Below are 12,626 nucleotides of genomic sequence, written 5' to 3' on the forward strand. Positions count from 1 at the left end.
GGAGAGCTGTCGAAAAACAATGACCCCTCACAGCCTTAGAAAAAATGTCTTACGAAGTTTGTTTTGTCTCATTATTCACGAATCGTAATCTTGTACAAACACGGAGTAAAGGAGTGAAGATGAGCGGGCGGCGAGTTGAGCAGTCGCAAGGTGGGAGAGGTGCAACGAAGCCTATGACTGGTCCCGCTGCTCCATGAACGACTCGTTGTTGGAACGAGAAAAAAAAAAAAAAAAAAGGCACGTTGTCCCAGCAGTGCCACGTGTGCCGCCACCAGGGGCACACACGCTCTCACACTCCACACCGGAGCAATGTTCTATTCTCTCCACCACAAACAGGAGCTGTGTGTAACATGTTCATCGCGCGCGCGCGCGTATATATATATATATATATATATATATATATATATATATATATATATATATATATATATATATATATATATATATATATATATATCATCCAGCACGTATCTGACGTGTGCAGTATTCAATTCTGGAGTCCACTTAGTATCATGAATACAAAACACTGAAAATCACACACACATCCAGAAATGTGGTACACAGAGAAAGAAATAGCTCGGCATCCTCCAGTGAGCCCCCAGGTGGATAACACCCACCTGGGAGAACCTGGCAGGCCGCCAGCCCACCCTGCTGACCTTGATCTTGAACTATTCCCTCCCTTGCCCGACGCCCTACATAAGGTCACTCACAGCCCACACTCACCTCTCTCTCTCTCTCTCTCTCTCTCTCTCTCTCTCTCTCTCTCTCTCTTCTATATATATATATATATATATATATATATATATATATATATATATATATATATATATATATATATATATATATATATATATATATATGCATTTATCTATCTGTCTATCATAATATGTACAATGTATCTATCTAAAAATCAACATTTTTCCTCAACATTTTCAACCTAAAAATTAATGTTCTTTGTCCCACAGAAATCAACATATTCTTAATTTTTCACTGTTGCATGTCATTGTTTTGTTTTCACCTTTAATTGCAATATGAATAGATCAGCAAAAGTGCACCTCTTGCCACAGTGACAAGACAATTACGTGTAAACTGTGGTACTGACGGATGAGGACAAATATATACTTCTGTCCTCAACTGTCAATACCTATATAAGGTATCCAACCCCAAGCGTTAGTACGGGTATGATACCCGTACTAACGCTTGGGGTTTTCATCAGGACTGTTTCCAAAGAGCACAGAGATAATTAGTCGGGTTCTTGTGAGCCCTCCCCTGTTGGTAATGCTCAACCCTCGTTAAACTATCACTAGCATCATAAAGCACCCTTGAAAACCCTAACTACTTCCACTAGATGTTTACAGTAGTCAAGATGACACCACAATGTTTGATAATGTCATCGAAGTTATCTGCCGTTAATCGACGTTATAGACAAGACTGTCGCCAGCTCAGACTGCACCGCCCCCTTCCGCGCCCTGCTGCTCGTGCCTCTCCACTCACGAGTACCACAACTTTGTTTATCTCAGGAAAAATAGGTCCGTTTTCAGTCTTATGTCTTTCCACAAGTAAATTTCGGAATACTGTCTCGCTTTTTTTTCCATCTACTTATCTACCAAGGCTATTTATTTACCAGATAGATGGGCAGACCGACAGACAGTATATATATATATATATATATATATATATATATATATATATATATATATATATATATATATATATATATATATATATATATATATATATATATATATATATATATAATTTGGATGGATAGTGGAGATATGTAAATAATTCGATAGACAGCAGAAAATAAGTCACAAATATACAATATAGTATTTTAATGTTACTTTTTTTTTCCCTTTCTCTGAGTGCATGCTGGGATTTGTCAAACTCCTTGCAGATGGATAAAACTTAGGATTCTGTAAATAGAAATGAGAGGGACGTGTGTCCAGAACCTGCAGGACCGGTGGGGCTCCTGGCAACAAGCGAGTGGGCGGTGGCCACTGCCCTCCAGCCACCTGCAGGCAAGCAGGACACATTTTTTTGTGCCCATCACCTTACTGTGCCAGGGTCACTCATCCACAAGTCGCTGTGTTTTCTTCCACGGGAAAAGGCTTCTGCCGAGCGCGCCACCGTAAGAATGAAACTTATGCTCTGCCTCATGGCCGATTGGTGCATCCGTGTGTTCGCAGTCTGAGATGCTGGCGGCCTTGCTTCTGCTGAGACGCAGCTGCTCCCATTGGGCTATTAGCAATAACAGCCACATTCTCTAATTTCCATGTTAAATCATACATCATGTAACTTACCGGCGCATTTCATTTCGCGCGCTGCATCTACAGGCATTCGTCCTGCATCAGAGATGTCCACCTGGCGACAAGCAACTTATGAACAGCCTCTCCCCACGCTGCTGGGGCTGCTGATGGGTAGAAACAGTGATAAGTGCTGCTTTCCTCAAGGTCAACTTCACCGGTTGCGAGGCGGAGGACAAGTCGTGGCCCCGCCCACCAGCCGCTGACGGTGCCGTGGGCGATCGTTCTCATGATACAATCGCCCGTTTGAATAAAACGGGTGCATTCCATGACCATTGGAACGCTCATGTCAGTTCAAAATCTTGTTTAACAAAATATGAAGCAGGAACTGTATTTACAAAGGCGTCTGTAAGGGACGAGGAGGAGGCTGCAAGTCCAGCGGGGCGAGGTAATAACACGGCCAGGTGTGCTGCGAGGCCCACGGAAGGGAGTGGCAGGGAGGGACAGTAAGGGCAGAGGGAGTGTCACGGGGAAGGGGAGGAGAGAAGCACAGGGAGGGGAGGCCAAGCTGCTCGCCCCCTTTATAAGAGCCAGGGCAAGGTAGCTCCGCTGTAGTCGATGCTCCAAAACTCCTCTAACATGAAGGTAAGCTGTGAGCTCTTCGTGCTTTGTCAAACTGCTGTTGCTCCCTCAGGAACCGAGGACTGCCCCTAACAGGCTCTCCCTTGGGTTCATTGCTGCATGTTCCTTGACAGGTGATCCTGATGCTGAGTCTCCTGGCCCTTGCCTCCGCCTTCGTTGTGCAGCTTCCCGCCCAAGCTCCCGTGCCCTTAGCCTACAATTCCCCGTGGAGCGTCGTGCCATACGTCTCCTATTCCGTCGTGCAGCCCGGCTATGTAGCCAAGACCCCAGGTGCCGAGCACTACGCGCCGCTCCCCGAGGGCCTCGCCTATGCCTCCCACCATATCAACATCAGACCCGCGGCCGGCACTGAATAGCGCATTTGACTCAACTTCCAGCTGGAGACGAACATGATGACGGACACTGCTGCTTCCCAGACTTTACTCCCAATGTTACCTTTCCCCTAGGAGGAAACCAAATGACTGCCATGCAACGGTGGGTGGATGTCAAAATTACTATCACCGCACAACGCCGCCCTTCCTCCCCAGCATACATCGGGGGAACAACAGTAATACGAACACAGCAGAGCATGGAGCTGTGCTGCTCGATGAGCCAGACCACCTTTCGATATCATTTTGTGGCGAACTAATAGTTGTGAAAGATTTTTTGTTTAATAAATACATCATGTTAGATCACTGTGTTAATACATTTCACCTTATTTTCTTATATTTTTCTTATTCCTTTGATAGCCTCCTTGTGCGCTTCGGGTAAAACGAGTGAGCATCTTTGTTGTGTGAAGCAGTATCATAGTCACACAAACATTGGTGTCGTAGTGGAATATGATGCGCAACGTGCTATTACTGCATTTTTCATTCATTATCAGGTAGATTTTGTGATCTGTAACAGTCATAAAATCCTCCGGCTTCTTAAAAATTACTTGTGAAGACAGTGTTCAGGAAATACGTATACCCATCCTGTGCAAGGGACGCCATTCTGGAACCAACACTAGTCTGGGGGCGAAGAGAGCGTAAGACGGCAGCAATGTAACCATGTAACCCCACCAAGGTCAGCACAGCCTTTGTTTTCCTACTTCGTACCTCCTGACAACGACAAAGACGACACAGAAAACTCATCAGACTTGTATCAACGTTAATAATAGGCTGTACAAGGTTGGATGGATGAATGGAGACCGACTGACAGAATAACTGTCTGAGAGACTTTTTGTTCATTTGTGGCGGGCAGACATGGAGCTGAAGGCCACTCGAGTACTTGGTCTTCTAAACAAAGATGAACGTGTTGGAAAAGCTAATCCAGCAAGTATAAGGATACGAATGGCAGACGTGGCATACGAGAAAAAAAATACATTAATAATAAATAATAAAAATGTAAATAAAAAGCTTCAACATTTCCATAGTAATGAATTACAGTAAAGAAACAATACCACGTACAGTCAACGTACAATAAGTCATCACCCTGCTCATCCACACGGACCCAAGAAAACAGGTTCACTCACTGCACCTACCTGACACTGTCCATCCACCCATAAGGTGTCACTCATGTCTTCCCGGAGAGTCGGCTGGAGCTTCAGGATTAAGGTATCTCTGGTGCACTAGTCGTGGTGACCACGATGGAAGAATAAATGCAGAAATGTAGCAAAGGCACCACGCAGTTCACACCCAACCAACCTTGCTTACTGCTGCAGTTGCGCGGAACCGCCTTGGGAGAGTGTAAGGCGGTTTCCTATTGGCTAGCTGACTCTATTGGGTTGACAGGTGCGTGCAAGGCGATCCCTCATTGGCCAACTGACTATTGGGCTGACAGAAGCGTACACGGCGATTCCTCATTGGACAGCTGACTATTGGGTTAACAGGAGCGTACAAGGCGATATCTCACAGGCCAGCTGACTCTGTTGGGTTGACAGCAGCGTGCAAGGGTGCCTACCATTGTTCAGCTCACGTTATTGGGTTGACAATAGTGGCGCGGATTGGTTGTGAATTCGAATGTTCGGTTAGAACTGGACGGAATCATCTTTAAACTGTTATTTCTTGCTTTAAAGGAACAATATACTTAAGACCTCTATGCATTAATCTACAGCAGGGAAATGAATATAAATTACGGTGGTACCATACCTACTCTTTACTCCTAGATTATCTTAAGGTAATTTGATCTTGAATTGGAAGGTGTACAACGTATTTTTTTTTTATTGGCGATTTATGAAACCCAATAAAACACTAAGGAGTGATTCGTGGTCTACAACAAATATATCAATTTCTAACTGTCCAAAGCATATTCATTTGCACATAGCTGCTTAGGAGTAAATAATAATGTGTTTAGCAGCTTCAGAGTCAACTTGGGTAATGATGTGCAGGACACCAATAGACTTATTTTGACACTGCATTGATATCTGCAACAAAATTTTGAATTGGGAAGTACTGTTTGTCTGGCGCCATTGTGTTTGAATATATGAAGATAACATGAGCTCATTCTAGCAATCCTGTTTTTCATGTCTTCTTATCATAGCCACAAGCCTAGGCACACAGTACAGTTATTTAATTTGCTTATATTTATTCTGCCTTTCTCTACAATTGGTTAAGCATACTATTTGCAAGCATGACCAAGTAGATTTCCAAGTTAAGCCACATCTCGTGCCTCCTGCAAGTCTTTGGGCCTGATCTGTATTTGCCTTTCATTACTTTCTATGGGATTTAGATCAAGAGAGGAGAGGTAAAGAAACACATGGATTGGTAATGAAGGAACTCTGTCTTAGCATAATTAAAGAATATGAAGAAAAGTTAGTCACAAACTCACAAACTGGCTATCAAAATCCAATTCCAAGAGTTTGGCAAACTATTGCCTTGAGCAAGTACACTCCATCCTCCAGACAGCCACACCAACAGCCAGCAAAGTGCAAAGCCACTTTACAGTCTGTCCTGGAAAAAAGTCATGGATCTTACGTGGTCTAAAAAGATTTGAACATTACATTAACTCATATGCTCACCCACAAGTGACACGATATACTTTTCTTTTAGTTGTATATATTTGTGATCCCTGCCATGCCAATTTTGTTTTCTCTCCTTCTCTTTAAGGATGCTCCAGGCACCAGTCAAAGGCATTCTGGAAGAGTTTACTCCAAGGTGCTGTTAGTCTGAGTGGCTCTCTTGGTGCATGGTGCAGTGGAGGTGCCAGGTGTGGCCACTGCCAGGTGAGGACACACCTCTCAGGATGGGGCATGAGGGCCAGATGCCTCCCACATGCTGATGTTAGCCCTGCTACACCACCTGAGTCAAACAAATATTATAAATGGCAAGTTTTGTAAAGTATTACTGGAAACACACACACAACACTTTGATAATTAAAGATTCCTCATCCCCATTACAATTTCTTTTCCCAGTGAGGAGGGTGAGCATCTAGATAAAATATAAAAAGAAAACTATGCTGGAAAATAATTTCATTCAAATTCTTAAGGATTTTCTACTCATCAATAAAATACGAGATGTAAGAATAACAAAGAAATAACTGTGATATGTCTGAAGGCTTCAAACACCTTCACTCAAGATGTCTACAACAAACAAGAGTGAACTCACCCTGAGAGCCGTTGGGGTTGAAGGGGTAGTGCTGTGTTGGCTTATCCTGCGGGTCCAGGTAACGCAGAGCCACACACTTGCTGCTTTCTATTGCCTCAGCCACTTTGCCACTCCGGAAAGTGAAGCGACCTACAAAAGTAAACCACTCGCATTTCAAATCTTGTACTGAGGTGGTCAACAAACTGGAGTATCATTATCAGAAGGTAATATAAACAGGTAAACAAGCATGCAGATATCACACACACACAATCATCTCTCTCACCTTCTCCATGAGCCACCCACACCCCAAGCTTGGCACCCTCCATTCCCCTCAGCAGGACACAGTCAGTCTTCTCAATGAGAACTCTAGACCACCGGGATTCAAAACGGCCTGAGATGTTACCTTTGAGAAGCACACCAGGTGACCCATTCTCTGGTGGAAGGAATTAAATTTGTGTGAAATACCAATGTCAGGTTTGGCATTCAGTATATTGTGAACTGCCTAGTACTAAAATTATCTACCTCTATTTCATACAACAGGGGTAACTCACCACTTGTGTTGGGAGGGTCAAGCCAGCCAAGCAGCGCCATCAGCTGACACCCGTTGCAAACACCGAGGGAGAAAGTATCTGGTCTGATGCGCCACGCCTCCAGTGCTGCCCGCAGTCCTCCATATCCACGCACCACACCTGCCCAGCCAACAGCAGATCCCAACACATCTGTGGTGGAAACGCAGAAATAAAAATTCTCGTTTCTAAAGGTTATATATAATGAAAGATTCACATCTTTACACCCCTGCCAAATTTACTGATGTAATACTGTATTCTATATACAAGAGACACTGATCTATTAATTTACCAGCATAGCTGAATCCTCCAGGGAAAATCACTCCCTTGAACCCTTGTAGTAAGGTTTCTCCACACAGGAGATCCGACATGGTGACATCATGCACACAGAAGCCTGCCTGGAGGAGAGCTGCCACCATCTCTCGGTCCCCATTGGTTCCTTCCTCCCTCAGAACAGCCACCCGGGGCACACTCACACGGTTCCTTTCTGGCCCTGCATCATAAAAGTAATACAATTTGTAAGACCAAATTTTTGCTTCTGAACAGTTTCCATTTCTTATAAATTGCTCAGCTTCCTACACTGATTTCCATAAATAACATGAATTTACCACAACAGTTAGTCTTCAAGACAAATGTACGAAAATACCATGCCAGTGAATTCTGTTGAGATCCAAACCTGTTATGAGAACTTATTGTCAGGAGCTTTCAAATTGAGAGAGAGAGAGAGAGAGAGAGAGAGAGAGAGAGAGAGAGAGAGAGAGAGAGAGAGAGAGAGAGAGAGAGAGAGAGAGAGAGAGAGAGAGAGAGAGAGAGAGAGAGAGAACAAAAATAAATATTCCTTCATTTAACTTTGAAACATATTTGTATTATCAGATAATATTTTTACTCTTTTGTAAGTCCACACCTGGAAAAGAATTATATTTGTAATTAAAACATTTCTTTCAAAATTCTTTCAAAATATTTATTCTCACCTAACACAAAGTCCCTATAGGAGAAGGGGACATGGTAAGTGGTGTGAGTACAGCTCTCTAGACTCAAGAACTCCTGCTTGGCACACTCTGGGTTGGTCTGAAGTCTTTCCAATTGATAGCTTGTTTCTTCCCATTCTTTGGCAACTTCCAGGACAGTCATATTTAAAACTTCTTTTCCTCCAACATGAACATTCACCTGCAAACAAGAAATCTCATTTACAATCTGTGTACATATTGTCATCTTGGCTTGCTGATAGGCAGGAGAGTATATATCATTCAAAATAACACAATACATTTTAATGGAAGTAAAACATTTATTTATTTTTGACAGACAAGGCATCACACCACTAAGAAAAAGGCAAAGAGGAAGAGTTACCTGAGCCTGAGACCCAACACTGGTGGTGGTGCCCAGAACACAGGTGCCAGGGACGCCATTACTCACAAACTTGTGAACAATATCAGGGGCTTGGCCACGGCCCACCTCCATCACCCACCTGGAAAATGGCAAACAAATCACCACCTAAGACATGAGTGAGTAACTTTGACAAGTGAGCCATTCCATGAATGAAAGTACACTTGCGAGGGCACACATTCACTTTCTACGCAACTTACCCAACTTCTTCACTGAAGAGTGCAGCAAGAGTGGGCGGTGCCTTGTCTGTGGCAGTGGATGGAGGGGCTGGTGGTGGTGGAACATCCACACTGGCTCCACCCCAGCCAGCCACACACATCTCCAGCAAGCATGTCAGCAGCCCACCATCACTGATGTCATGTAGTGCCAGCACTGCTCTTTCTATAAGCAACAATAAACATAACTTACAATTCACTTGTCTACACATGATATAACTAACAGCAAACTTCAGCACTGTGAACAATTTACATTTTTTTTTTCATTGACGCATACTGACCATCGAGCAGCTCTTGAATAAGGTTGAATGCAACAATAAATGCTGCAATGTGATGTTGGTCAACATCAGGACAATCCCTCCCCACTTGGCCATACACTTGTGCCAGAGCTGACCCAGCCAGGCGGGCGTAGCCAGGGACAGGCCGCACCCACACCAACTCACCCACCTCTCCTCGACCAGGACTCTTCAGGTCTGGTGTCACAACCTGGATCAGATGCCCAAATTACCTCTTGTTTGTGGGATGCATCTAATTAGCGGTGTATACAGCAAACCACTACATCTGCCAGATTAACTGGGCAAGTCCTGTCTGTTAACACAAAAAGATGAGTGGTATTCTTGTTCTGGCTATAAACTGCTGCCACTAATATGTCCAGGGGGACAGGGTATCCCATCATGTGTTCCATTTATAAAGGAAACACTGGTGAAGGCTGCTAATTTACTTGTCAATCTGTGTCACCCTGCCTTGGGGGTCAGATGTGCAGCTGCTATCTGCAAACCTGTACAGCCCAGTATTAATAATATACTACAGTCTTCACCAGTGTTTCTTTTATACCCAGAACATCCTTGCTGGGTATGTTCTTAAGTTTAAACTTGCCCTGACTGCCTGTAGGTAAGTAAAGTCAAAAGCATTACTTGATGCTTGCCAGTCAGTAACTTAAAATAATAATTCAGTTTACACAGTGTCAACAATCTCATCACCAACTGAGTAGTAGTTGCAAGTTTTGTTTCCTCACCTTGGTAATATCAGGGCAGGGAGCATATGTAGACACAACAAGGCCTGGAGGAGCCTTCACCACTCCCCCTGCTACTCTTGCTGCCATGCTCAGCGAGTCCTTTCCGCCATCTACACCAACACCCACAGCTTTCAGGACATCACACATGGCTTCACATGCCTGATACAAGGACCAACCCTCACCAGGCAGCTTGGCAGGCCACATCCAGTTTGCTGAACACTTGACATCCTGGTAGTGAAGAAAATAATGATGTAAAAGGATACATATTATGTCCATCATAAACAAGTTTCTTCAGTTTCTGACCCAACAATAAATTAGACCTTTAATACATAAAACAAATTTCACTGTCATCAAAACTTTAGCTAAGATCAGCCATCTGCATCAGTTTCATGTCCCAGGTCAGGTAATTTTCACAGTAATTTTCACAGTAGTTCAACAGACCTTCAAGTGAGAGACAGGAGCAGCAGCAAGGTTAGCCACGGCTTCCAGCACTGTGAGGCGAGCACCAGCCTGAGGGTTCACCAATATCTTCACTGGTTGCTCACCAATACTTGTAGCAGTTCCTTCCTATGGGGAAAATATTCATCAACATACTGCTGCCAACAATTTGTCCATCATGAAATAATAAAAGTGATTATGCATGAAAAAAAATATACTTACAAGGAAGTACCAATTATGATTAAATATCAGTAAAAGTTATGTAAATATTGAATCACCCCAGTAATTTTTTTTAAATAGTTTGTCTTTTAGTTTATTTTTTAAACATATTTTGCCTCTCAGTTTATTGCAAAGTACTACTATTAAAAGACTTGCCAAACTCTTCCAAAGCATGAATAAAACATCATCATCAGGCACCACATACAACAAAACCATGGAGTGCATCTGAATCTGGACCTCCAGTGATGTGTGATTTCCTAACCTTGCTGAAGAAAGAAGCAGCAGTGACAGCAACATCAGCCAGTGGAGTGTGGAAGGGCCCCACACACTGCTGCTGAGCCACCAGGCCTGTCACTGAGCGATCCACCTGAGGGAACCATCAGCATGTTCTTCACCAAAAGACCATGCGAGTTTTGGGTCTCACTACATTTTAAGTTATGTGGTTATGCATTATCTTTTCAATGGGGCACCTAGTGATGTTTCCAAGGATTTTTTTGTTAGTAGAGTGAAGATACAAGAAAAGTGTTAGTAGTAAAGTATGTGATTAGAGATGCCATCCTGTCAACACTATTAACCAAAATTGAATATCAATTTCTTATGTTCCTATTAATTTACTTCAGTATACAACTTCAACATTGAAGTAAACATATTTGCGATACAAAGTAATAATAACATATTATATTAAATCAATTTTTCATAAAAGTTAATAATCCACCTTTACCTTATTGGTGAGGTAGCGCTTGCTGGCAACAGACGGCAGCCTCAGGACTCGCTTTAGGGCCTCCCTCACACTCAGGCTCTCCGGCAACACCAGGGGAAGTGACTCCACTCTTTCTTTGGTCCATCTAAATTCCTTTATAAGAAAATTTACAGGACTTTCTTCCACTTGCTTCATAGTCAATTTCATCATTGTATTTAGAAATGTTAACAAACTTGCTTACAACTTTAAAATAATGAAGGACAGTACAACTGGTAACTTATTTGTTTCTCATGCCACCCAGCAAACTGATTAATGGTGTTATTAGCCAGGTAAGTAATGTTATTCTATTCTGTTTCTAGGCTCAATTTCTTGTGTGTAAATGGATGTTCCAAAATATTCATAATGAAGAGATGTAACCATCTCAATATATTACGTGGAATTATTTACAGCACACATTAATACAACAGTGTGTAGCCACTTCCATTCACATGGACTATGCACCCTCATGCAAAAAACTAACCTTCTTTGGCATCTTTCCCAGGACCCAATCAAGGTGTAGATTCACTGGGTATTTTGGTGCACCCTCAAGCAGAGTGGCTGCATCCTCCATCCTTCCTTCCACCAAACGAACCTGTAAGTATTGTCATTGTCAGCCCATATCCTTCAAAAGACTGATCCTGAAGTTTTAAGTTTCAAAACAAGGATATCACACTATACTGCCATGAGTGATAGTCATCATCTGTCTATCTCCTTACAAAAACTGATATGAAGTCATGTTAAATTATTATTATGAGAATATCACATGTCATAGGTAATATCATGCAGTGTGCACCTATTTATTGCAATACTGTTGACAGTACAGCACCTTGTTGTCCCCAGAGATATAACCAACAGTGTCTATGGGGCACCTCTCCCTGGCAGCTAACAGGGCCAGGGCAGGAAGATCATTGGGCTGCACCAGAAGGGCATTAGATTCCTGATACTCAGCACCCCAAACTTCCAAAGTGGACAGGGTGGGATCCCCCAAGGTGAAGCTGTCCCGAAACACCAGGCCACCTGCCCCCTCCATCAACTCTTTCAGGACATTGGCTGCAGGAAATTGAAGGCAAAGTGACACACAGTCTGATGAAGGGAATACACTCAATGCACAGAACTGTATAACTGATGATAATTATGGATGTATTCAGGAGAGAGAGAGAGAGAGAGAGAGAGAGAGAGAGAGAGAGAGAGAGAGAGAGAGAGAGAGAGAGAGAGAGAGAGAGAGAGAGAGAGAGAGAGAGAGAGAGAGAGAGAGAGAGAGAGAGAGAGAGAGAGAGAGAGAGAGAGAGAGAGAGACTCACCATTTCCTCCAGCCCCTTGGTCATGCAGGGCCATGATGGGATTGACCTCCATCTCCAGGCAGCCTCGTATGACCCGATTCATCTTCTGCTCCATCTCGGCATCCCCACGCTGCACCGCCCCAAGATCACGCATGGGTTCATTGTCCCCCTGAACCTGGATGCACCAAAACATGAGGCATTTTTAATCCTGACATTTTTTTTTTTGGGGGGGGGGGATCTTATAAACTACATGGAAAAGTAATAAACATAAAGATTATGACTTGTAATGCCACAATTAGAACTAGAATCAGAAATACTGCATTCAGTACATTCTCTAAATA

The 12,626-nt window shown here is 43.1% G+C and overlaps 2 protein-coding genes across 9 annotated transcripts in view; one reads left to right on the forward strand and one right to left on the reverse strand.

The window, feature by feature from the left end:
- Positions 1-2,734: 2,734 nt before the first annotated feature.
- LOC135112611 (uncharacterized) lies at positions 2,735-3,556 on the forward strand. Its single transcript, XM_064027128.1, has 2 exons — positions 2,735-2,891; positions 3,002-3,556. The coding sequence occupies exons 1-2, from the start codon at positions 2,865-2,867 to the stop codon at positions 3,242-3,244; spliced, it is 270 nt and encodes an 89-aa protein (XP_063883198.1). The 5' UTR covers positions 2,735-2,864; the 3' UTR covers positions 3,245-3,556.
- A 2,052-nt stretch (positions 3,557-5,608) lies between these two features.
- The window catches only part of LOC135112603 (phosphoribosylformylglycinamidine synthase-like), a 54,693-nt gene continuing 47,675 nt past the window's right edge, over positions 5,609-12,626 (reverse strand). For all 8 annotated transcript variants that reach the window (XM_064027110.1, XM_064027109.1, XM_064027107.1 and 5 more), the window contains 16 exons: positions 12,307-12,460; positions 11,832-12,055; positions 11,487-11,597; positions 10,988-11,119; positions 10,529-10,633; positions 10,051-10,176; positions 9,610-9,837; positions 8,876-9,080; positions 8,580-8,760; positions 8,344-8,461; positions 7,968-8,163; positions 7,289-7,489; positions 6,982-7,149; positions 6,714-6,863; positions 6,452-6,580; positions 5,609-6,145 (listed from right to left, as the gene is read on the reverse strand). In XM_064027110.1, the coding sequence (XP_063883180.1) occupies positions 5,949-6,145; positions 6,452-6,580; positions 6,714-6,863; positions 6,982-7,149; positions 7,289-7,489; positions 7,968-8,163; positions 8,344-8,461; positions 8,580-8,760; positions 8,876-9,080; positions 9,610-9,837; positions 10,051-10,176; positions 10,529-10,633; positions 10,988-11,119; positions 11,487-11,597; positions 11,832-12,055; positions 12,307-12,460 (2,625 nt within the window). In that variant the 3' untranslated portion in view covers positions 5,609-5,948. The remainder of the gene's footprint in view (positions 6,146-6,451; positions 6,581-6,713; positions 6,864-6,981; positions 7,150-7,288; positions 7,490-7,967; positions 8,164-8,343; positions 8,462-8,579; positions 8,761-8,875; positions 9,081-9,609; positions 9,838-10,050; positions 10,177-10,528; positions 10,634-10,987; positions 11,120-11,486; positions 11,598-11,831; positions 12,056-12,306; positions 12,461-12,626) is intronic.

Source organism: Scylla paramamosain, chromosome 24 (assembly GCF_035594125.1).
Source record: "Scylla paramamosain isolate STU-SP2022 chromosome 24, ASM3559412v1, whole genome shotgun sequence".
NCBI classification, from domain to species: domain Eukaryota; kingdom Metazoa; phylum Arthropoda; class Malacostraca; order Decapoda; family Portunidae; genus Scylla; species Scylla paramamosain.